At 39.0% G+C, this 22,486-nt stretch overlaps 1 protein-coding gene across 3 annotated transcripts; it reads right to left on the bottom strand.

Annotated features, from left to right (window-relative positions):
- Positions 1-105: 105 nt before the first annotated feature.
- LOC137733819 (disease resistance protein RPV1-like) lies at positions 106-21,686 on the bottom strand. Of its 3 annotated transcripts, XM_068473014.1 has the most exons (15): positions 21,073-21,686; positions 19,644-20,748; positions 19,018-19,323; positions 16,923-18,905; positions 16,704-16,833; positions 16,512-16,590; positions 15,810-15,980; positions 12,390-12,919; positions 12,237-12,305; positions 11,886-12,020; positions 4,619-4,689; positions 3,899-3,969; positions 2,961-3,136; positions 1,696-1,766; positions 106-498 (listed from the first exon to the last, which is right to left on the bottom strand). In XM_068473014.1, the coding sequence occupies exons 1-4, from the start codon at positions 21,585-21,587 to the stop codon at positions 17,061-17,063; spliced, it is 3,771 nt and encodes a 1,256-aa protein (XP_068329115.1). In that variant the 5' UTR covers positions 21,588-21,686; the 3' UTR covers positions 106-498; positions 1,696-1,766; positions 2,961-3,136; positions 3,899-3,969; positions 4,619-4,689; positions 11,886-12,020; positions 12,237-12,305; positions 12,390-12,919; positions 15,810-15,980; positions 16,512-16,590; positions 16,704-16,833; positions 16,923-17,060. The 3 variants fall into 3 exon arrangements, with proteins under 3 accessions (XP_068329115.1, XP_068329116.1, XP_068329117.1); XM_068473015.1 differs by lacking the exons at positions 106-498; positions 1,696-1,766; positions 2,961-3,136; positions 3,899-3,969; positions 4,619-4,689 and adding an exon at positions 11,033-11,178; XM_068473016.1 differs by lacking the exons at positions 106-498; positions 1,696-1,766; positions 2,961-3,136; positions 3,899-3,969; positions 4,619-4,689 and adding an exon at positions 11,119-11,247.
- Between the last annotated feature and the right edge of the window lie 800 nt (positions 21,687-22,486).

Genomic DNA, 22,486 nt, shown 5'->3' with positions numbered 1-22,486 from the left:
TCAGTGGAAATGTGTGTGGCCCAAAGCCCACGACCATTCACCTCTTCACTCAAAGGCTTGACTCATTGGAAATGTGTGCGACCATCTTTCAGTGAAAATCTGAAGTCACCAAATCGAAAACGCAAAACGCGGCACCGGTGTACTTGCATTTAGACCTTCAAGGAAATTTCGGTGCGAAAGGGATGTGCGTACTTTTGATTTTTTGATCCAATAAAATGCGAAGAAAGGGGTTAAAGTACGACGTTGAATCTACACTTGCCTACGCAACAACATCGTTGTAAGCCGGAAATATATCACAATCTTCGTATTCACATGAAAAGTGAGTTAGGGTGACCAAAAATATCCTCGGTTAAATGTAAGCATCTCACATGTGTCATATCCAACGACCAACGGAACCATAACCTTGCTCAACTTCTCCTACACATTTGGACACACTCTGGGATCATATCTAGCAGAAGCAACCAACAGAAGCTCAATGTGATCGCTTCAATTTCCATCCTGATTAAGTGAAAGAGAGCATGAGCACACGAACATGGAAAACCAAAGAATTGTGTTCAGCATTTTGTCAAGCTGTCAGCTGTTACACAAGCACTATGACGTAATAATCATGAGAAAATAAAATATAAAAAGCAAAACTACACATCCAAGCTTTAATCCAAAGAACTCTCACTTGGTAATCCAAAGCCAATTGATTACCATTCTGTTAGTCCAGAAACACTCAACTTATCCAACTATTTTACAATGTTACGAAAGACTACTACTACTACTTTACAGGTGAAACATGAAAAGGTAGAAAAACAAACATGAATCACTAGATTCACTACAACTGACATACTGAGTAATCTAACATTAAGTATCAACAAGACCAATCCAACGGTATCAGAGAACATATAATGGAGCTTTCAGTAAGGTAACAATGGAGGTCACTATCATCTTTTTCGAGGAAGCATCAGTGAACAAAAGCTCTGAAATATGATCCCCACAATACTAAAAGTTTTTGTGATAGGGAGGGTCAAGGATCTTTGTACTAATACAATTCCCTTCTTTCCAATTGATGGAACCCAAGCGTTAATGAATGGTTCACTTGAAAAAGCAACCAGAGTAGGACTTCTCACCCTGTGCGCTCCATCCTTCCACACCAACCCTCCAAATTGAGTAGTGGCAACTTATTCGTTCCGTGGAATTGTGAGTGACTGAGAGAGACAGACATTGGTTGCTGAGGGGTCTTTGAGTATTTGGGGAGAAGTCGAGGAGAGTCAGGCAAAGCTTTGTTAACATATGTCCTCTACCAATAAATGCAGAAATTGGCCAGACAGAGGTGTGGTGTAATATATGAAATCTAGACTGGCTGAATGGCGAAGAAATCCAATAAGCGAGAAAGGCTGTGTAGCAGCTCTTGTTTGTTGTATTGAATACCATGGTTTCACTCAGCGAGAAAGGCTTTATTTCTCTTTGATTTCCTTCACGGGAAAAGGTGCTTAAAAGTTTATAACTACCTAAGCTACCGACGAATGCAGAGTGTGCTAATGATGCATATGACAAGCAATTGAAAAGCCCATCATTATACCCCACTTATGCTTCAAAAGCAATCTAATCTAGACTAATATAGTCATTTGGACATTAATACAAAATCGGAGGGCTCATTCACTGTAATTTGCAGATATAGAAATGTTAAGATAAGGAAATGCAAACTACCTTTCACCCAAATTGGAGGAGCACCGGTGGCATTAGCAGTGAGAAATGACGTAGCCATATTTTCACAGTTTCTGCACAAGCACAAATCAAATGTATAAGAAAAGCAGCACATAAGCAATTGAACCTGCAAACTCAAACAAAAAGATAGACAGTAAATGTATTCCTACGAAAGAATGAAGTTTTATGAGAAGTTTATGCATCCAAATGGCATTTGACGCAGATTGCCAGACGGTGAAAGCAAAATCCAATGTGGGAGAAGGGACAATTACATCATCGTCAATTCCAATAATAGATAAAAGAACAACTCCAAAGAAGTGAACTGCACTTTCATTCCAAAAAAGTAAAAGTGAAACTGAGGAAAATTTGATAACTTTAATGGTGGGTGTTGTGGTGGTTGATGGTGAGGGTGGGTTTGTGTTGTTGGGGTGTGCTTAGGCCTTGTAGTCATGGCAACATATTCATTCGGTGGAATTGCGTGAGACACACATTGGTTGCTGAGGTGACTTCAAGTATTTTGGGGAGAGGAGTTGAAGAGAGTCGGTCAAGCTTTGTTAACATGTTCCCTACCAATAACTGGAGAAATTGGCTAGACAGATTTGTGAGTGTGACATATGAAATCTAGACCGGCTAACTGGCTAAGAAATCCAATAAGCGAGAAAGACTAAGTAGCAGCTTTTTTTCGTTGTATTGAATACCATGGTTTCACTCAGCGAGAAAGACTTCAGTTCTCTTTGATTTCCTTCCTTCACAGGAAAAGGTGCTTAAAATTTTATAACTACCTAAGCTACTGATGAATGCAGAGTCTGCTGATGATGCATACTACAAGCAAAAGAAAAATCAGCCATTATACCCCACTTACACCAAAAAAAAAGCAATCTAATCTAGGCTAATATAGTCATTTCGACATGAACACAAAGAGGAGTTTTTTACTCTTTCGAGTTTCGAGTTGATTTGTGTATTTTGAGAGCTCTTCTATTTTGGTTTTTGGTTTTTCAAATATTTCTTTCTTCATCGTTCATCCTGTGACTGGTACCTGGTCACTATTTACTTACTCGTATGTGTTGGGCACTTGTTCAGTTATTTATGATTGTATTAATTTGTGTCAGCTAAGTTAACATACTTTTATCAATTTGTGTTCTTTCTGTCATTGGTCAGTAAACAAATGTGGATTATGGTTCAGGAGTATCATCATGTTCCTAACTTCCTATTAGCGATAACGTCCTTCTCCAGTATATATACAGATACTAGAAATATATAAATCTAACCTGAAACTACCAGAACCATTTGATTCTAGTGTCTACTCTGCAGCCTTAGCATTAGTTGGTACAAGGGACATCCTTCCGAAGAGGGAGATGAAATCGTTGAGGCTCTTATTTATTCCTCCTCTTGTTGTGCCCTTTTAAAGTGCTAATTCCAGATGATCCAATCTCATACACCTTCCCTGCAAAAGCATATGTGCCAGACTTCAAGATCAAATTTTTCCAACAAAAGAACTTAAGATGAAACTCATTAGCGGAATAAATGGTGCACAAAGGGATTTAAAATCTTGAAATCTGTGTATTTTTGGCAGAGTTTATGTGAGCATGCAACTAAAACTGGCATCACTACCAATGATGCACAAAGCATGGCGGAAAAACATAAAGGGAAGCAATCACAACAAAACATGTGCCATACGGGTACGATTCGAGTTTGCAATTCGGTTCGGGTACGGGATTCGGTAATAACATATAGTATCATTCGCCAGAGAGTAGGCATAGACTGTACGATTTTCAGTTCAATTCATTTTAAATTCGTTAAAGAATGTAAATTAGTTTGTATATAAAAATATTGATAGTAATACATTTATAATTATATATTGTAATACTTATTATGAGCAATCATTTTTATTTTGTACCATTGATGATTGTAAATAATTATTTGTAGCAATGATTTGTTACATGGTTGGATGCATGACAAAGAACATGATTAAATAGATAGGAATTAAAATTAAAATGACTCAGATGCCAAAGACTTATCAGACTCGGATACCAAAGACTTTAAAAGGCTGTATAGCAGCTCTTGTTCGTTGTATTGAATACCATGGTTTCACTTGGCGAGTTAAGACTTCATTTCTCTGTGATTTCCTACGCAGAATGTGTTGATGATGCATACGACAAGCAATTGAAAATATAGAAGTATTAAGATTAAAGGAAATGCAAAGTACCTTTCACCCAAATTGGAGGAGCACCGATGGCATTAGCAACGAGCAATGACATAGCAATATCTTCACAGTTTCTGCACAAGCATAAATCAAAAGTATAAGAAAAGCAGCACATAAGCAATTGAAAGTTGAAACCCAGCCAAACCCTAGCGAAAAGATCGGCAACAAATTTAATTCCGAGTTGTGGCAACTTATTCATTCGGTGGAATTGTGAGTGACCATGTGAGATGCAGACATTGGTTGCAGTGGGGACTTTGAGTATTTGGGGAGAAGTCGAGGAGAGTCAGGCAAAGCTTTGTTAACATATGTTCTCTACCAATAACTGGAGAAATTGGCTAGACAGGTGTGGTGTAACATATGAAATCTAGATTGCCTAAATGGCAAAGAAATCCAATAAGCAAGAGAGGTTGTGTTGCAGCTCTTGTTTCTTGTATTGAATACCATGGTTTCACTCAGCGAGAAAGGCTTCATTTCTCTTTGATTTCCTTCACAGGAAAAGGTGCTTAAAAGTTTGTAACTACCTAAGCTACTGATGAATGCAGAGTGTGCTGATCATGCATATGACAAGCAATTGAAAAGCCCATCATTATTTATACCCCACTTATGCTTCAAATTAATCTAATATAGACTAATATAGTCATTTGGACATTAATACAAATTCAGAGGGCTCATTCACTGTAATTTGCAGATATAGAAATGCTAAGATAAGGAAATGCAAACTACTTTTCACCCAAATTGGAGGAGCACCGGTGGCATTAGCAGTGAGCAATGACATAGCCATATTTTCACAGTTTCTGCACAAGCACAAATCAAAAGTATAAGAAGAGCAACACATAAGCAATTAAACCTTGCAAACCCAAACGAAAAGATAGACAGTAAATGTATTCCTATGAAAGAATGCAGCTTTTATGAGAAGTTTATGGATCCAAATGGCATTTGACACAGATTGCCAGATGGTGAAAGCGAAATCCAATGTGGGACAAGGGACAATTACATCATTGTCAATTCCAATAATGGATAAAAGAACAACTCCAAAGAAGTGAACTGCACTTCCATTCCAAAAAAGTAAAAGTGAAACTGGGGAAAATTTAATATCTTTAATGGTGGGTGTTTTTGTGGTGGTTGATGGTGAGGGTGGGTTTGTGTTGTTGGGGTGTGCTCACAGCCTCGTAGTCATGGCAACATATTCATTCAGTGGAATTATGAGAGATAGACATTGGTTGCTGAGGCGACTTCGAGTATTTGGGGTGGAGTAGAAGAGAGTCAGTCAAGCTTTGTTAACATGTCCTCTACCAATAACTGGAGAAATTGGCTAGACAGATTTGAGAGTGTGACATATGAAATCTAGACCGGCTAACTGGCTAAGAAATCCAATAAGTGAGAAAGACTATGTAGCAGCTTTTGTTTGTTGTATTGAATACCATGGTTTCACTCAGAGAGAAAGACTTCATTTCTCTTTGATTTCCTTCACAGGAAAAGGTGCTTAAAATTTTATAACTACCTAAGCTACTTATGAATGCAGAGTCTGCTGATGATGCATACAAGAAGCAAAAGAAAAACAAGGAAAAAAAAACTCCAGTGCATGATTCACAGTGGAGGTAGCCAAACTACAACAACAGAGCTTCTCACCCTTTGCACTCCATCCTTCCACACCAACCCTCCGAATTCCGGAACCGCCTGCCGGGATTTCATGGTAAGGTGATCTTATAAGATGGCTTTTAGTTTGCTCTGGTGAAGTTAACCATCTGAGGCTCGACTTTCACATCAGCAGCTTTGAACTGCGAAACTATGGCGTGGTAATTCGAAACCGCAGAGCCAACATTATGTTAGTTTTTGGCTCGTCAATTTTTTGTCCTTTTCTGTTTAGGGAAAGGGTGCACCAATTCTTCTCCTAAAAGGGCTAGGAAAGAATCTTAGTTTCCTTATTCAATGTAGATTAGAAATCCTAGAAGTCTATTTGGAATTGGAAAGGAAGTCTAAATTCCTATTCCACTTAGAATAGGAATTATAATCTGTAAAGGACATGTAAGCCAACCCTATATCTATAAATAGGGTGCGGCAAGGCTGATTTACAGCAGAGAGAAAACAGCCAAACAGCAGAGAGGTTTGAGATTAGTTCTAGGGTTTGCATAAGTTCTGTAATCTCTATTATTAATCAAAGAAGCGGTGATTTCTCTACCTAGGGAAATCACAACTGGACGTAGGCATAAGTTCTGCCGAACCAGTATAATTCTTGTGTGTTTCTAAGTTTTCTATATTTGCTAGTTTAGTCTATTGCCGTTGGTTACATCAAAGAACAAGGTCCAGTGAAAGGGGTTTTTCAACAATTGGTATCAAGAGCTAGGATCAAGGTGTTCTACGATGTTAAAAGGGAAGATGAATGCGGATCAAGGACCTGCGTTAAAACCCTTTGACGGCAAGGATGACTTCACGGACTGGCAAAGGATGATGAAGAACGTACTGATACAGCAGGATTTGGATGATGCACTTGATGGTAAGAAGCCGGAAAGCATGACAGAAGCAGCATGGAATAAGGTTCTCAAGAAGGCCAAGAGTTCCATCGAGATCCATCTCACAAGATCAGTTCGGTCACACATCACCGAAAAGATGTCTGCCCAGGAAGCATGGGAAAAATTGGAGAATGTTTATATGGGAAAAACCATGTCCAATAAACTTTTCCTAAAGGATGAACTATTCGGGCTTCGACTAGAAGAAGGAGGTGATATTGAATCACGTATGCAGGTTCCAGAATTGCATAGCTAATCTTCAGAAAGTCGAAGAAACTTACAAAGACGATGATATGGCTATCATCCTGCTAAGGTCTCTACCTTCGTCTTTCAAGCACTTTCGAACAACTCTAATGTTTGGAAAAGAGTCCTTGAAGCTTGAAGACGTAATTCAAGCTCTTCAGTCATATGCTAAACTTGATGATATAACTGAAAGCTCTCAAGGCCTTTATGCCAAAGGCAAGGAGAGGGGGCGGGAAAAGCCAAGAGAAGAGAAAACTGGCAACAGAGGTAGGTCAAAATCCAAGAAGAAAAAGGAAAAGAAGGAAGGTTGCTTCGAATGTGGTTCAGCCGATCATTGGAAGAGGAACTGCAAGATTTGGAAAGAAAAGAAAGCCAAGATGGAAGGAAGCTCAGGTTCCGCTAGTGCAGTCACCGAACATGAGAGTGACGGGGAACTTCTTTCGGTAACATCGGGCTCCAAGGCTTTCAATTGGATTTTGGATACTGGATGCACGTTTCATATGTGTGCAGTAAAAGAATGGTTTGATACTTTCAAAGAAGTCAGCAGCGGGGAAGTCTTAATGGGAGATGATTCTTCATGTCCTGTAAGAGGAATCGGCACTGTTCGAATCAGAATGTTCGATGGGATGATACGAGCTTTAGGGAACGTCAGGTATGTCCCTAGACTAAGAAAGAATTTGATTTCTTTGGGTACTTTAGATGAGGCCGGTTATGGGTACAAGTCTAAAAAAAGGAAGACTTAGGGTAACCAAAGGATCGCTAGTGGTAATGCGGGGTGACCTACAACCCAATAAGTTGTACAAGTTAATTGGGACCACTATAGTCGGGGGAGTAGCTGTTTCTGTAAATCAAAGTATAGAAGACAAGACTGAACTATGGCATCATAGGCTCGGGCACATAAGCCAGAAGGGATTGCAAGAATTACACAAGCAAGGCCTGTTGGAAGGCGTGTCAGCTTGCAAACTGGACTTTTGTGAATCCTGTGTTCTTGGGAAGCAAAGAAAGGTATCATTTGCAAGTAGCAGTGCAGATAGCCGAAGTAAGGAGCAACTCAGCTATATTCACTCAGATGTTTGGGGTCCTGCTCCAACTAAATCAAATGGTGGAGCCAGGTATTTTGTTACTTTCATGGATGATTTTTCTAGGAAGGTTTGGATTTATTTCATGAAGCAGAAATCCGAGGTTTTTGCAAAGTTCAAGGAATGGAAAACAGAAACCGAGAATCAAACTGGAAGAAAGACCAAGTATCTGAGAAGTGACAATGGAGGTGAATATATAAGTAATGAGTTCACCGATTACTGCAAGAAGGAAGGCATCATAAGGCACTTCACAGTAAAGAAGAATCCCCAACAAAATGGAGCTGCTGAGAGGATGAACCGAACTCTCATGGAGAGAGAAAGGAGCATGCGATTTCACGCAGGATTGCCTGATAGTTTTTGGGCAGAGGCTGTTAATCATGCAAGTTATTTGATTAACAGATCACCATCTACAGTTCTCGGTTTTAAGAGTGCAGAAGAGGTATTGTCTGAGAAGCCGGTGGATTATTCCAAGCTCAGGGTGTTCGGCTGTAGTGCTTATGCACATATTCCAAGTGATGAAAGGTCCAAGCTCAAACCGAAGTCTATACAGTGCATATTCCTAGGTTTTGAGAAAGGAGTGAAGGGTTTCAAGCTTTGGGATTTCAACAACAGGAAAAAGGTTGTCAGTCGAGATGTTGTCTTTGATGAGACAACCATGCCTCTGAATAAAGTCGAGAGCAGTAGGGAGAAGAAGGATGATGCTGGAATTGAAGCAACAAAGATTCCGTTAATCAGTTCAGATGAAGAAGAAGCTCAAGTGGAGCAAATTGAGCAAGAGGCCGAATCTGATGGTTTTGAGGAAGAAGAAGAGCATCAGCATCATTCACCAGTTAGGAATCAGGTGGAGCAAGAAACAGGACAGATTGAAGGTACTCCAATCCGCCAGATATCCCAAAGGAGTCAAACTCCACCCAACAATCCACCTGCATTCCAAAGATGCATAGCACTGGACAAACCTAAGCGGAACAAGAAGAAACTTGACAGGTTTGGGTTTGACCAAAACAAAGTTAATTATGCTCTTAACATTAGTCAAGGAGATCCGACTACTTATCGAGAAGCTATAGCAAGTGATGAGCGAGATAGTTGGATAAGTGCTATGACAGAGGAAATGGAGTCTCTTTACAAGAACTCTGTTTGGGAGTTGGTTCCTAAACCCAAAGACAGAAAGCTAGTTGGATGCAAGTGGGTATTTAGGAAAAAGGAAGGACTACATGAACAAGATGTCGTGAGATTCAAAGCAAGGCTCGTGGCTAAGGGGTACTCACAAAAGGAAGGGGTGGATTATGATGAGATCTTTTCACCTGTAGTCAAGCATACTTTTATCCGATTGCTTTTAGCAATGGCAGCTCAGCATGACATGGAGATTGAGCAGATGGATGTGAAGACAGCGTTTCTTCATGGGGATTTAGAGGAGACGATATTCATGGCTCAACCAGAAGGGTTTGTTGAATATGGGAAAGAAAACCTAGTATGTCAGCTAAGGAAGTCCCTGTATGGCCTAAAACAGTCTCCAAGACAGTGGTACAAGAGGTTTGATTCATTCATGCTGAAAATTAATTTTAGAAGGTGTTTGTATGACTGTTGTGTGTACTATCATGTGTTCCAAGATGGGATGATCATATTGCTATTGCTATATGTGGATGACATGTTAATTGCTTGTCAAGACAAGTCTAGAATTCAAGACTTGAAAAGGATGTTGAGCGAGGAGTTCGACATGAAGGATCTAGGTGCCGCACAGAAGATCCTTGGCATGGAAATTCAGAGAGATAGGACCGCTGGAAGGATTTGGATATCACAAGCCAAGTATATTCAGAAGGTTCTTGAGAAGTTCAACATGCAAGAAGCAAAGGTAGTTTCGACTCCTTTGGCAGCTCACTTCAGGTTAAGTGGACAACAGTGTCCTACGTCCGAGGAAGAGCAACAAGAAATGAAGAAGGTGCCTTATGCTAATGCCGTGGGCTGCCTCATGTATGCAATGGTATGCACACGTCCTGACATAGCTCAAGCAATCAGTGTCGTTTCCAGATACATGGCAAATCCAGGGAAGCAACATTGGGATGTAGTCAAGTGGATTTTGCGTTATTTGAAGGGTTCTTGGCGACAAAGGATTATGTTTGAGAAGCAAAAGGAAAATGCAGGGGTGTTAGGATATGTGGATGCCGATTATGCAGGGGACTTGGACAAGAGAAGGTCAACTTCTGGTTATGTGTTTACATGCGCAGGAGGACCAATCAGTTGGAGGGCACTACTACAACCAATTACAGCTTTATCGACCACAGAGGCAGAGTATATTGCATTGGCCGAAGCTGGAAAGGAAGCAATTTGGCTTAGTGGCTTGGTAAGTCAAATGGGAATCACTCAAGATTGTGTGAAGCTTAAGTGTGATAGTCAAAGTGCCATTCACTTGGCAAAGAATCAGGTTTTTTCTGGAAGATCAAAGCACAATGAAGCAAGATATCACAGAATCAGAGATTGGGTGGAGTCTAAGGAAATTTGGATTGAAAAGGTTCATACGGATGACAATGCCGCAGATTTCCTTACAAAGATAGTGCTGGCCAAGAAGTTCAAGCATTGTTTGAACTTGATCAATCTCGTTGATTGATTAAAGTGGAGCACCTCCTCACCTGAGGTGCAATGAGGCAAGAAGGAGGTTGCCAAGGTGAAGACTCTTGAAGTTTTTCCAGAGCTACTTCAAGAAGGTTCAAAGATACTCTGGGGTGCAAACGATCAAGACTTGGTTTGACTCACCAAGGTGGAGATTGTTAGTTTTTGGCTCGTCAATTTTTGTCCTTTTCTGTTTAGGATTGCTTTAGGGAAAGGGTGCACCAATTCTTCTCCTAAAAGGGCTAGGAAAGAATCTTAGTTTCCTTATTCAATGTAGATTAGAAATCCTAGAAGTCTATTTGGAATTGGAAAGGAAGTCTAAATTCCTATTCCACTTAGAATAGGAATTATAATCTGTAAAGGACATGTAAGCCAACCCTATATCTATAAATAGGGTGCGGCAAGGCTGATTTACAGTAGAGAGAAAACAGCCAAACAGCAGAGAGGTTTGAGATTAGTTCTAGGGTTTGCATAAGTTCTGTAATCTCTATTATTAATCAAAGAAGCGGTGATTTCTCTACCTAGGGAAATCACAACTGGATGTAGGCATAAGTTCTGCCGAACCAGTATAATTCTTGTGTGTTTCTAAGTTTTCTATATTTGCTAGTTTAGTCTATTGCCGTTGGTTACATCAAAGAACAAGGTCCAGTGAAAGGGGTTTTTCAACACATTAGTGACAGTTGTATGAAGAGTCAATACAGAAACGTTTGTTCTGCATTAGCAGCTGTGTTCGCCAAAATCATACCAATGGCTCCTGCATCTTTCACCATCTGTCCCTCCTGCACTCAGGGCCTAATACCACTGTCACAAATCACAATCTTCCCAGCAACAAAGGTGCAATCCGAAGTTCCTTCCAAACACAAGGAGCTGGGATCAGGGCAAGTTGAATTGCTTCAAATACACACCATCAACCTCCTCTCTTCATTCATTTCAAAACAATAATCGATAAAAGAACAACTCCAAAGAAGTGAACTGCACTTAAATTCCAAAAAAGTAAAACTTTGGAGTTCATGGTGGGTTTGGGGTATTGAGGTGTGCTTGCAGTGGATTGAGTCGTGGCAACTTATTCATTCGGTGGAATTGTGAGTGACAGTGAGAGAGAGACATTGGTTGCTAAGTGGACTTTGAGTATTTGGGGATGAGTCAAGGAGAGTCAGTCAAGCTTTGTTCACAAATGTCCTCTAACAATAACTGGAGAAATTGGCTAGACAAATGTGTGAGTAAAACATGAAATCTAGACTGGCTAACTGGCTACGAAAACAAACAAGCGAGAAAGGCTGTGGAGCAGGTCTTGTTTGCTGTATTGAACACCATGGTTTCACTCAGCGAGAAAGGCTTCATTTCTCTTTGATTTCCTTCACAGGAAAAGGTGTTAAAAAATTTATAACTACCTAAGCTACTGATGAATGCAGATTGTGCTGATGATACATAAGACTAGATTGAAAAACCTGTCATTATGCCCCACTAACGCAAAAAGAGCAATCTAATCTAGACTAATATAGTCATGTACACAAATTCAGATATAGAAATGTTAAGATAAAAGGAAATGCAAAGTACCTTTCACCCAAATTGGAGGAGCACCGGTGGCATTAGCAAGTTAGCAACAGGAATTGACATAGCAGTATCTTCACATTTGTGCACAAGCACAGTTTCTGCACTAGCCGTCTGACCATGCCAATTCCACCAAAGCCGCTGCACGTGGAGTAGTGTCCGATTAAATAATTCAAAACCAAGCTTCGTATCCATGTGTTTACCAGCAGAGTGTACCCAAAACCCCCGAAAATTATTTCTTTTTCAGATAATAAAATTTCCTAGATTTTGAAATTTAATTCCGGATCAAAAAATGGGTTTGAATTTTGATTACCTACGCCCAAGACAGCACAAAACAATGACATGTTTGGGGGATACCTGAAAACATCACCATGAATGTCTTTCCAGCCAACCTCCTTGTCTTCTTCTTTGTCACTGTTTGAGAACCTACGACAAGATTAATTACACTAGGCTCAGACTGACCAAGTAAAAACATAATGTAGTTGGACAAGATTGTGAATAATGTTTTACTTTTTCATATCATTCTTGAGGCGTCGCACTGTGAGCAAAGCAAGCAATCCCATCAAAAGCACAACGATGATTATAGAATTAATGAATGAGAACCAATGACTTTTCTGGCGAACTGGCAGTAATGAAGCCTTTGAGTACTTGTCCATCCTGTTCTGGAACTGAGTTGATGTGGCTTTCCAGTTAACCGAATAAGTGAACTCAACGTCAATATCAATTTCTGTTATATCGACAGCATGATTTGGAGCACAAAAAGTATGTATATCTTTTCCATTGTAAAGAACATCAAAAAGCAAATGTGTGAACAGATAATACTTGGTCCCTTTTCCCCAACTCTCATCTTCAACTTTCCCGATGTACCCCCAGACTGGAAGTAAAATTCATTACTGATAACATCCCTGAACTTCACAACTTCAACAACTTTAAGCTTCTTCCGACACAGGCTCTCTCCAGCTTTGTATTGCTTAGTCGAAGAAGTAACTGAAACCTTATATCAAGAATTAGTTGTAAGTTGTAACTTGTGCCCAGGTTTTCTGCAAGTACATACAATTCAATATCAGAACAATTGAGTTTTCCATCGTTTAATATCACAAAAATTTGCATTACACAAAGAATGTAGGGAAAAAGTTAAACATATAATCAGATTTTTTGCTTTTCAAGCTTTGTTTTGATCAGAAAGTGTTGCATTGCTAATTTATTTTCAATAACTTGGTAACAGTAGTCACCGTAAGTTTACTACCCCTTCAATGTTAGTCCTAATGCTGTCAATTAAACTCCATTGCAAAATCATGAATTCCACAATTATGGGCGGTTTGTAAAAATTAATAATAAATAAAAAAAATAAAACCTACACAAAGCCCATCAAATTCTTGATGTCCTAAATAAAGACACATATCAGCAGCACAGGCAGCACTGCCAATCCATGTCAGCTTTATAACAGCTCAGAATGTAACTAGTTTGTTATGCGTGAAGTAGCACCAGAGTCCATGAGCCATGTAGGAGGAGAAGACTTAGGAGCTGTGTGCACACACATAGCTTGCAGTTTTGCAGGAGGAATATTTCCAGCAAATGCATGATTCATTCTGACAAAACAGTCAATGGCAATATTGAAAACGCTACAAAAATCAGTTCATTGAGCACCATGCAAAAGGGTTTCTTAATCTTCAAATTCACTGTTTCTGAAAATTGGGAAGTAAACAAAAACAAAAAAGGAGTTTTAGGAAGACCATATGAAGCAAGAACTTACAACTGTTAGCGTTTTCCTCTAAAAGACGCAGAGAATGTTAGTGGCTTCATGGAAGAAGCTGAAGCTTTACTGTTGAAGAAGTTCATGAAGAGATTCCTCAGGATTTTGGGGATGATGAATGCGAGAAAGATGAATCTGATGAGATGAAATCGGTCATGGAAGAGGAGCCTCGTTCAGACGGAGAGGAATTGGGGAGTCACAGAAAACGATTCGGCTTCAGATTCTGATTGTTTTCAGGAAGAAGATATGAAGAAACAAATTCGAGAAACCGAAGAGTTGCCGATGAATGATCATCACAATCCTGAAGAAAAGCCAACTGAGGGTTTAGATTTAGAAAATTCTGAATAATAACAGCCAATGATTCTGTGGATTCATCCTCATTGGAAGCTTTGTAGGAACACCAAGAATTGATAGAACAGTTAAAAATGGAGTTCAAGAGAGTCAGAGCTGATGCTCTGCCTACTATTCCCGATGATTACGAGTTCTTAGCAAATCCTTTCGCTCACAGAACCTTTTGAGATGCAAATCCTAAAAAAGAGTTAGAAGTGGTGTATGTGGGCAGTTGTGCCCTTCATGGGAGTTCCTTAAATGGCATTATGGTAAGGCCTTGGAGCTTTGAAGTCTGCATATAAAACCACTACCTATAATGAAGTCGCCGGCGAAATTCAAAAGTTTAAAGAGAACTTGCAAAGATTTGTGGAGGATGAATGTTCTGAAGAACGGCCAAGGGTTCAAAAAAATGTCATTAATCGATACAAGATGGAGCTAGTATACGTAAAGACAACAATCATGGACCAACAGGTCGTTACTGACCAAAACAGCGGTTCTTTAGCACTTTGGGGTATTTAGCTCAGTTTCGAAGCACGGCACCTTTGATTGATACCGTGGGCTCAAACTATTAGCAAAATGAGGCAATGGCTGATGAGAACCCTTCTCACCAGGAGCGATGATTCAGATATTTTGTCTTGAGGTAGAGAGAATGTGGCCAGCGACATTTGGAGTTCCTTGAGGAGTCAAGCTATGGGGAAGAGAGAAGGTGGTGACATTTGGAGTTCCTTGGGACAAGGAGGAGGCGACAGTTGGAGCTCCTTGAGGTAGAGAATGCTAGAGGAAACTGCTATACCCAAACAACTATTTTCCAGCACTTCGTGTAATTTGGCTCAGTTTTGGGGCACTGCAACTTTGAGTGATCACGAGGAGGACAAGGAGGAGAAGGCGGTGGCAGCCTCCAGGAGAGGTGGGAGGACATGGGATTGCATCTGTGGGTCAGGGGAGGTATTTGGCACATCATCACTGATAAAGTAGTAAGACTTGGGACATGGGAGGAGGAAGAAATGGTGATTTTCTGTGGTGGAGTTTGTGACTCTTTGCAGCTTTGAGTTGGTTTATGTATTTTGAGGGCTCTTCGATTTAGTTTTTTGCTTTTTCGTATTTCTTTCTTCACCTGCAGTTCTTACATGGTCAGTATTTACTTATCCGTATGTATTGTAAAGTTGTTTTTTTCTTTCTTTTTGATCACGTAATTATTGTTAGTAATTAAGCCTTGAAGCTGATTTCTTAAGAGTTCAAGTTCTTTATTTGGTCTTGTTCTTAATTTGTTTGATTTGGAAATGAATGGCTGAGATTATACTAGCTCATAGGCTAGGATTGTGCCAGCTGTCATAGAAGCTAACTTTATCTTAGATATACTCATGCAAGACACGTGAGTATGAGTGGCATGTGATGTGTGTGAAGTTTGTAACGGTTCCTTCTTGTATTCTCTATGAGTGGCGTGTGATGTGTGTAAAGTTGTAATGGTTCCTTCTAGTATTCTCTCTTATTTTTATTCAGCGTGTGGAATTGAATCTAAGAGGAAGCAACGTCTTCCATTTTGCTTCTCATCTCTTTTCCTTTCAATCCTTGAATCCTTCTTCTCAGATTCATCAAATTCTACTAACTAAAATTACAAATTAAGAAATATAACATCAACATGTATTGCGAAGTTGGCACCTATTCAGTTAATGATGATTGTATTAATTTGTGTTCATTGAGTTCAACTATAATTTTATCAATTTGTTGTGTTCTTTATGGAAATTGGTCAGTAACAAACAAATCTGGATTCTGGTTCTGGAGCATCATCATGTTCCTAACTTCCTATCAAGCAGTATATAAAGATACTAGAAATGTACAAATCTAACCTGAAACTACCATAACAATTCAATTCTAGCGTCTACAGCTTCAGCATTAGGTGGTACAAGGGACATTCTTTAAAAGAGGGAGATGAGATCGTTGAGGCTCATATTTCTTCCTCCTCTTGTTGTAACCCTTTAGATTGCTAATTCCAGACGATCCAATCTCATACATCTTCCCTGCAAAAGCATGTGTGCTAGACTTCAAGATCATATTTTTCCAACAAAGGAAACTTAAAGATCAAACTCGTTAGCGGAATAAATCGTGCACAAAGGAATTTAAAACCTTGACCTCTGTTTATTTTTGGCAGACTGTATGTGAGCATGCAACTAAAACTGGCATCACTATCAATGGTGCACAAAGATTGGCAGAAAAACGTAAAGGGAAGCAATCACAACACTACATGTACAAAGTAATCTGTCCACGTGTTGGGAAACATTAACGGTTTGAGTTTTAAGTTCTCCACTGTATGTGTTAAGGTGAGACAGATGTCAACTATGCAATGCTCTGTAAAACTTAAAAGGCTGTATAGCAGCTCTTGTTCATTGTATTGAATACCATGGTTTCACTTGACGAGAAAAGACTTAATTTCTCTTTGATTCCCTTCACAGGAAAAGGTGCTTAAAATTCGTACATCTACCTAAGCTACCGATGAATGCAGAGTGTGCTGATGATGCATACAACAAGCAATTAAAAAATTGTACATCTACCTTTCGCCCAATTGGAGGAGCACCGGTGGCATATAGCAGCTTAGCAACAGGAATTGACATAGCCATATCTTCACAGTTTCTGCACAAGCACAAATTAGAAGTATAAGAAAAGCAGCACATAAGCATTTGAAACCCGCCAAACCCAAACGAAAAGATAGGCAACAAATGTATTCCACATATAGAGATATGTACCTCTCCCTGGCGACATAATCACATAAGCAATTGAAAGCTGCCGCATGCGGCGTAGTGACCAATTGATTGCTTCAAAACAGAGCTTCGTATCCATGTGTTTATCAGCACGGTCAAAGTGTAACCAAAACCCCTGAAAATTTCTTCTTTTTTCAGACAATAAAATTTCACAAATTTTGAAATTTAATTCCGAATTAAAAATTGGGTTTAAATTTTGATTACCTAGAAATTGGGGGGTTGGGGCGGAGAGGGATCCAGGTCAAGACGGCGCTCTGTAATATGGCGAGTAGCCGTCGTGGATGCCCATGATGTTTGGGAGTGTTGTACACGTGCCTAACTTTCACTACTAGTGGATGCCGACTATGTTTGGGAGTGTTGTACAAGTGTCAAAATGTAATTACGCACGTTATCGAAATCTACCGCATCATCCCACAAGCGCTCTAAATTCTCAACGTTGAGAGGTAATTGAGAAAGATTTGAGCACCCACAGAGATTGAGAGCTACAAGGTCTGCCAAATTGCAGAGAGTGTCGGGAAGATGTACAAGGCTTTTGCAGTTTCTCAAATTTAAATACTCAAGCCCCCGAAGGCGTTCAATCGAGGGGGGAAGCTCTTTGATAGATGTTCCATCCAAGTGAAGCTCTCTTAATCCTTCCATAATTTCTTCAATGCTTGGAAACACCTCAAACTTCTTACAACTAGAAAGAGTAATCTTTCTAAGGAACTTAAGTTGACAAATGCTGCTTGGAAGACTCTTAAGTTCCTTGCAATCTTCTAGGTTCAAAAGACGCAACATCGTGAGATTATTAATTGATGAGGGTAGTTCTTTAATTTTTGACCCGGATAAATTAAGCTCTGATAGTGCCACCATAACTTCTGAAATCTCGGGAAACATCTCAAGACTCGAGCAACCAGAAAGATGAAGCGTTTCGAGATATTTCATATGAATGCTACTTGGAAGACTCCTGAGTTCTTTGCAATCACTTAGATTCAAATAAAGCAACCCCGTGAGATTATGAATTGATGAGGGCAGTTCTTTAATTTTTGACCTGGATAAATTAAGATCTGATAGCTCCTCCATAACTTCTGAAATATCTGGAAACATCTCAAGACTCGAGCAGCCAGAAAGATTAAGCGTTTCAAGATACTTCATATGAATGCTACTTGGAAGACTCTTAAGTTCTTTGCAATCACTTAGATTCAAAATACGAAGCCCACTGAGATTACTAATTGACGAGGGCAGCTCTTTAATCTTTGACCTGGATAAATTAAGCTCTGATAGATCCTCCATAACTTCTGAAATCTCGGGAAACATATCAAGACTCGAGCATCCAAAAAGATTAAGCGTTTCAAGGTTTTTCATATGAATGCTACTTGGAAGACTCTTAAGTTCTTTGCAATCACTTAGAGTCAAAATACGAAGCCCACAAAGATTATAAATTGATGAGGGCAATTCTTTAATTTTTGACCTGGATAAATTGATTTCTGATAGCTCCTCCATAACTTCTGAAATCTCTGGAAACATCCCAAGACTCGTGCAGCCAGAAAGATTAAGCATTGCGAGAGAATTCATATGAATGCTACTTGGAAGACTCTCAAGTTTTTTACAATCTATTAGATTCAAAAAACGAAGCCCACAGAGATTATTAATTGATGAGGGCAGTTCTGTAATTTCTGACCCGAATAAATTAAGCTCTGATAGTTCCTCCATATCTTCTGAAATCTCTGGAAACATCTCAAGACTCGAGCAGCCAAAAAGATTAAGCGTTTCGAGATATTTCATATGTATGCTGCTTGGAAGACTCTTAAGTTCTTTGCAATCTATTAGATTCAAAATACGAAGCCCACTGAGATAATTAATTGATGAGGGCAATTTTTTTATTTTTGACATGGATAAATCAAGCTCTGCTAGTTCCTCCATAACTTCTGAAATCTCAGGAAACATCTCAAGACTCGAGCAACCAAAAAGACTAAGGGTTTTGAGAGATTTCATACCAATGATGCTTGGAAGACTCTTAAGTTCTTTGCAGAAATTCAGATTCAATAAAACAAGTTTTGTAAGAGTCAAAATAGACGGGTGAACCTCAACTAAACTTGTACACCATCTAAGATTTAGCCTCTCAAGGTTTGGCGCCTTTGTAAAGTCAGGGGTTTCCTTAAGGTGTCGACAATAACTTAAATTGATGAATTTCAACTTTTCCAGCTTCTGTTAAAACATTCAGGAAAACAAGCATCACTTAATAAGACATCTCAAAACCCAAACAATTGAAAAAATATATATATATATATATATACATGTAAATGATGATTGTACGTACCTGAATTCCTTCCCAAAGTCGGTCAATGAGACTATGTTGCATGTCAAGGTCAACAAGATTTTTGAATTGACAGTTGCACGGCAAAGACTTAAGGGGGAATCCATTCCATGAGAGATACCTCAACTCACTAGACAGAAACTTTAAGTCCCCAATCAGGTGTGGTTCGCAGTAATCACGTGTATCATACTTCTCGGGAATGATCTTGAGAAGTCTTAGTTTAGTCATACTAACAAAAGCTTCAGCATTTAAGCATACCTCATCCGAGTCCCGCAAATCCAAGATTATGCTTTCAACTGCTTCTGTAGCCTGTGCAAATCAAAGTAAAGGAAAAAATAGAAAACTTTAGTTTGGATTATGAAGTTCATGCTCATTTCTTAAGGAGCCGTTTGATAATAATTTTGTTTTCAGTTTTCAACTTTTGTTTTGATTATTTTGTTTAGAAATCTGAAAATTGAAAACATGTACTTGTTTTCATAATTGTTTTCACATTTCAATTATTAAACAAAGGAAAACTAAGATAAAAAAAATTGGAAACAAAAATACTTATCAAACGGGCCTAAAGAAATAGATTTTGGTCAAAAGTTGAAGCTTTCTACTAAACATTGCATAAGAAAAAGATTTCTCACCGTGTTTTGAGTTAGCACATGATGAACATCTTCAATACTGCACAACCTACTTCGTCTCCCAGGCTCTTTGATAGATTCTTGGCGGATGATTTCCCGGCCCATTTCCTCTAGTAAATCATGCATCTCCAGTTCCCCCTCCCTTGAGACAGTTATGAGTGCCCGATCGATTAGAACTCTTATTCCTGCATGAGGAAAGAAACCACAACTGTCCAGAATTTCGGTTGCATAGTCTCTCTTCATCCCTTTAAAGAAACATGCAATATCTAGAAAGATGTCCTTCTCTGTGTCATCTAGTCCATCGAAGCTTGTTTTAAGCACATCATGAATTCCCCTTTGTGGGATCTTCCTTATTTTTTCTAACAGATCTTCCCACTCGCGTACAGTTTTGTTATCAAGAAAAGCTCCCAAGACTTTGAGTGCTAAAGGCAGACCTTGAGCATATTGTATGACATGCCACGAAAGATCATCATAATCTATGGTGAATTGGTTTGTTTTGAAGGCATACCGCGTAAAGAGTTCCAAAGCTCCAGGATCACTGAAATTCTTGGGCCTGTATATGTCATTGGCTCCGTTTAATAATTGCACATCTCTAGTTGTTATAATGATTCTACTTCCACCACCAAAAGAATGTTGCTTTACAAGTAAGGCTTCAATTTGAGCTAAATTGTCTACATCGTCAACAACAAGAAGAACTTTTCTGTGACCAAGGCTTTTTAACATCACCTGGAAACCTTTACTCGATATGTCGGAACTCCCCACTTTGCTGCCCGAGATACTTGATAAAAGTTGTGTCTGCACATCTAGTTCACCATGCTTCTTGAAACGCTCCTTGACATTTTCAAGAAAGCAACAAGCTTCAAATCGACAAGCAATTTCATCATAAATAGCTCTAGCGATGGTTGTTTTGCCTAAACCACCCATACCCCATATTCCTACGATGCGAACATCATTCGTTTGAACTCCATCAGGATATAATAATGAATGCATTGTATCCATATGAGAATCCATTTCAACCAAGTCATTATATTTGCTTGATGTTGATGAGATGTGGATCAATTTCCTAAAAACATCTTCTACAATTTCCTCAATAAGCTTTCCATCATCCCTGTCAAATTTAAAAAAAAATAATAATAATAACAATACCAAATAATAATCAATAGGCCGTTTTATTAACTATTTCGTTTTTCACTTTTTTTTTTTTTTTTTAAATCTAGATTTTGAGTTTTCAAAATTTTAGCCTTCGGTTTTCAGTTTCTATATCAAACAAGTTTTCCAATTTTTCTTTCATGGGATCTAATGGGTCTTTAGAAGTTTTCATTTGTTAGTTTAAAAAAATAATAAAAATTAAAAACAAGATATTTATGAAATGACCCCTAAACATTACAAAAATCCCAAAAAATAACAGTAGCTGAAGGAAATTAGAATTTACTCATATTTTCGCGAATCCCAGCCGGATAAACTGGTGGCCTCTGTAAGAGCAGATCTCCAGCTCCGATCCTGTTCCATTTCGGCGTTAGAATCGGGATCATGCTGAGGAAAAGCTTCCGCGAAACTTCGCTTGAGTTTACGAACATCAGACGGATTAACTTGGTAGAAAATGGGGACCACAATCTGGTTCTTGGAATGCTTGCATTCCAAGATTTGCACGAGTTCTTTCAAACACCAAGTGGAAGAAGCATAGTTTTGAGAGAAAACTACAATCGAAAGCCTTGACTCTCGATTCGCTGTCAGGAGCTCGGAAAGGCGGTCGCCTTTTCTGAGCTCTTCGGAATCAATGAAGGTGTTGATTGATTTCTGACGCAGAGCTCTGTAGAGATGGCCGATGAAGATCTTGCGCGTGTCTTTCCCTCTGAAATTGATGAACACATCGTATTTCCAAGGAAGGCCAGAAAAAGAAGAAGAAGAAGTTGGAAGGCAAGAAGAAGAAGAAGAAGAAGCAGCCATTAATCGATCCCACCTGGTCAGCGATGATCGAGCAGCTAAGACTAAGAGGAATATAAGAACAGAAATACTCAAGAGATCTACAAATTGGATCACCGGGAAGTGGTCTGATGATACCAAGTCCTCATTTTTTAAGAACTTTTAACGGAAAAAAATTCTCGGTACTTTACTTTTTAAGGAAAAATTATATTTTTCATTAAAAAAATAATTTTGATATCATTTATTTTGTCTTTGTTAGACCATCTTCAATCCAAAAAATTTAGCATTTTGCTAAGAAACAGTTTTTTTACTCCAACCCTTTTGGTCTAAAATTTTAACCCAGATTATTAAATAATGAACTTAGACTAATTTTTTTCTTAAATTAATTTTTTTTAAATAAATATGCAGACTATTGTAAATTAATTTTATGAATATTTTAATCTAAAAATATTTAAATTCCGATAAATATTGAAAAATCACTAAATTTTCCACAAAACAAACCTTCAACTAAATTTAAGCTGTTGGATTTAAATTTGGACCGTTAGATTTGATTATATTCGATCTCAGCCGTTAGATTCAATAATATATATATATAAAAACAAAAAAAAAATGAAATTTGAATCTAGGCCGTTGGATTAACCAATGGTCTAATGATCACGACCGTTGGATGGAAGGAGCCGTTAGGGCTCATGCGGAACGTGGTCAACAGGCCCACATGGGTAGGTTTCTGGCGATCGGAAGCCTTGCGCATTAGGCGCATTAGGCATCATCGTGGGCTGCGTTTGGCGCCCAAATGCTGAAAAGCAATCCCTTCGGTGAGGCCCATACCAACTGTTGGGCTAAATTTTGGACGGAATCTGGCCTCAGTTCCCCATTTAGCATTTAGCCCAAAGTTTTCCCTTTGGTAGGATTGAGTTTGGGGG

This window comes from Pyrus communis, chromosome 5 (assembly GCF_963583255.1).
Source record: "Pyrus communis chromosome 5, drPyrComm1.1, whole genome shotgun sequence".
Taxonomy (NCBI): Eukaryota; Viridiplantae; Streptophyta; class Magnoliopsida; order Rosales; family Rosaceae; genus Pyrus; species Pyrus communis.
This window is presented reverse-complemented; position numbering and strand designations above follow the sequence as displayed.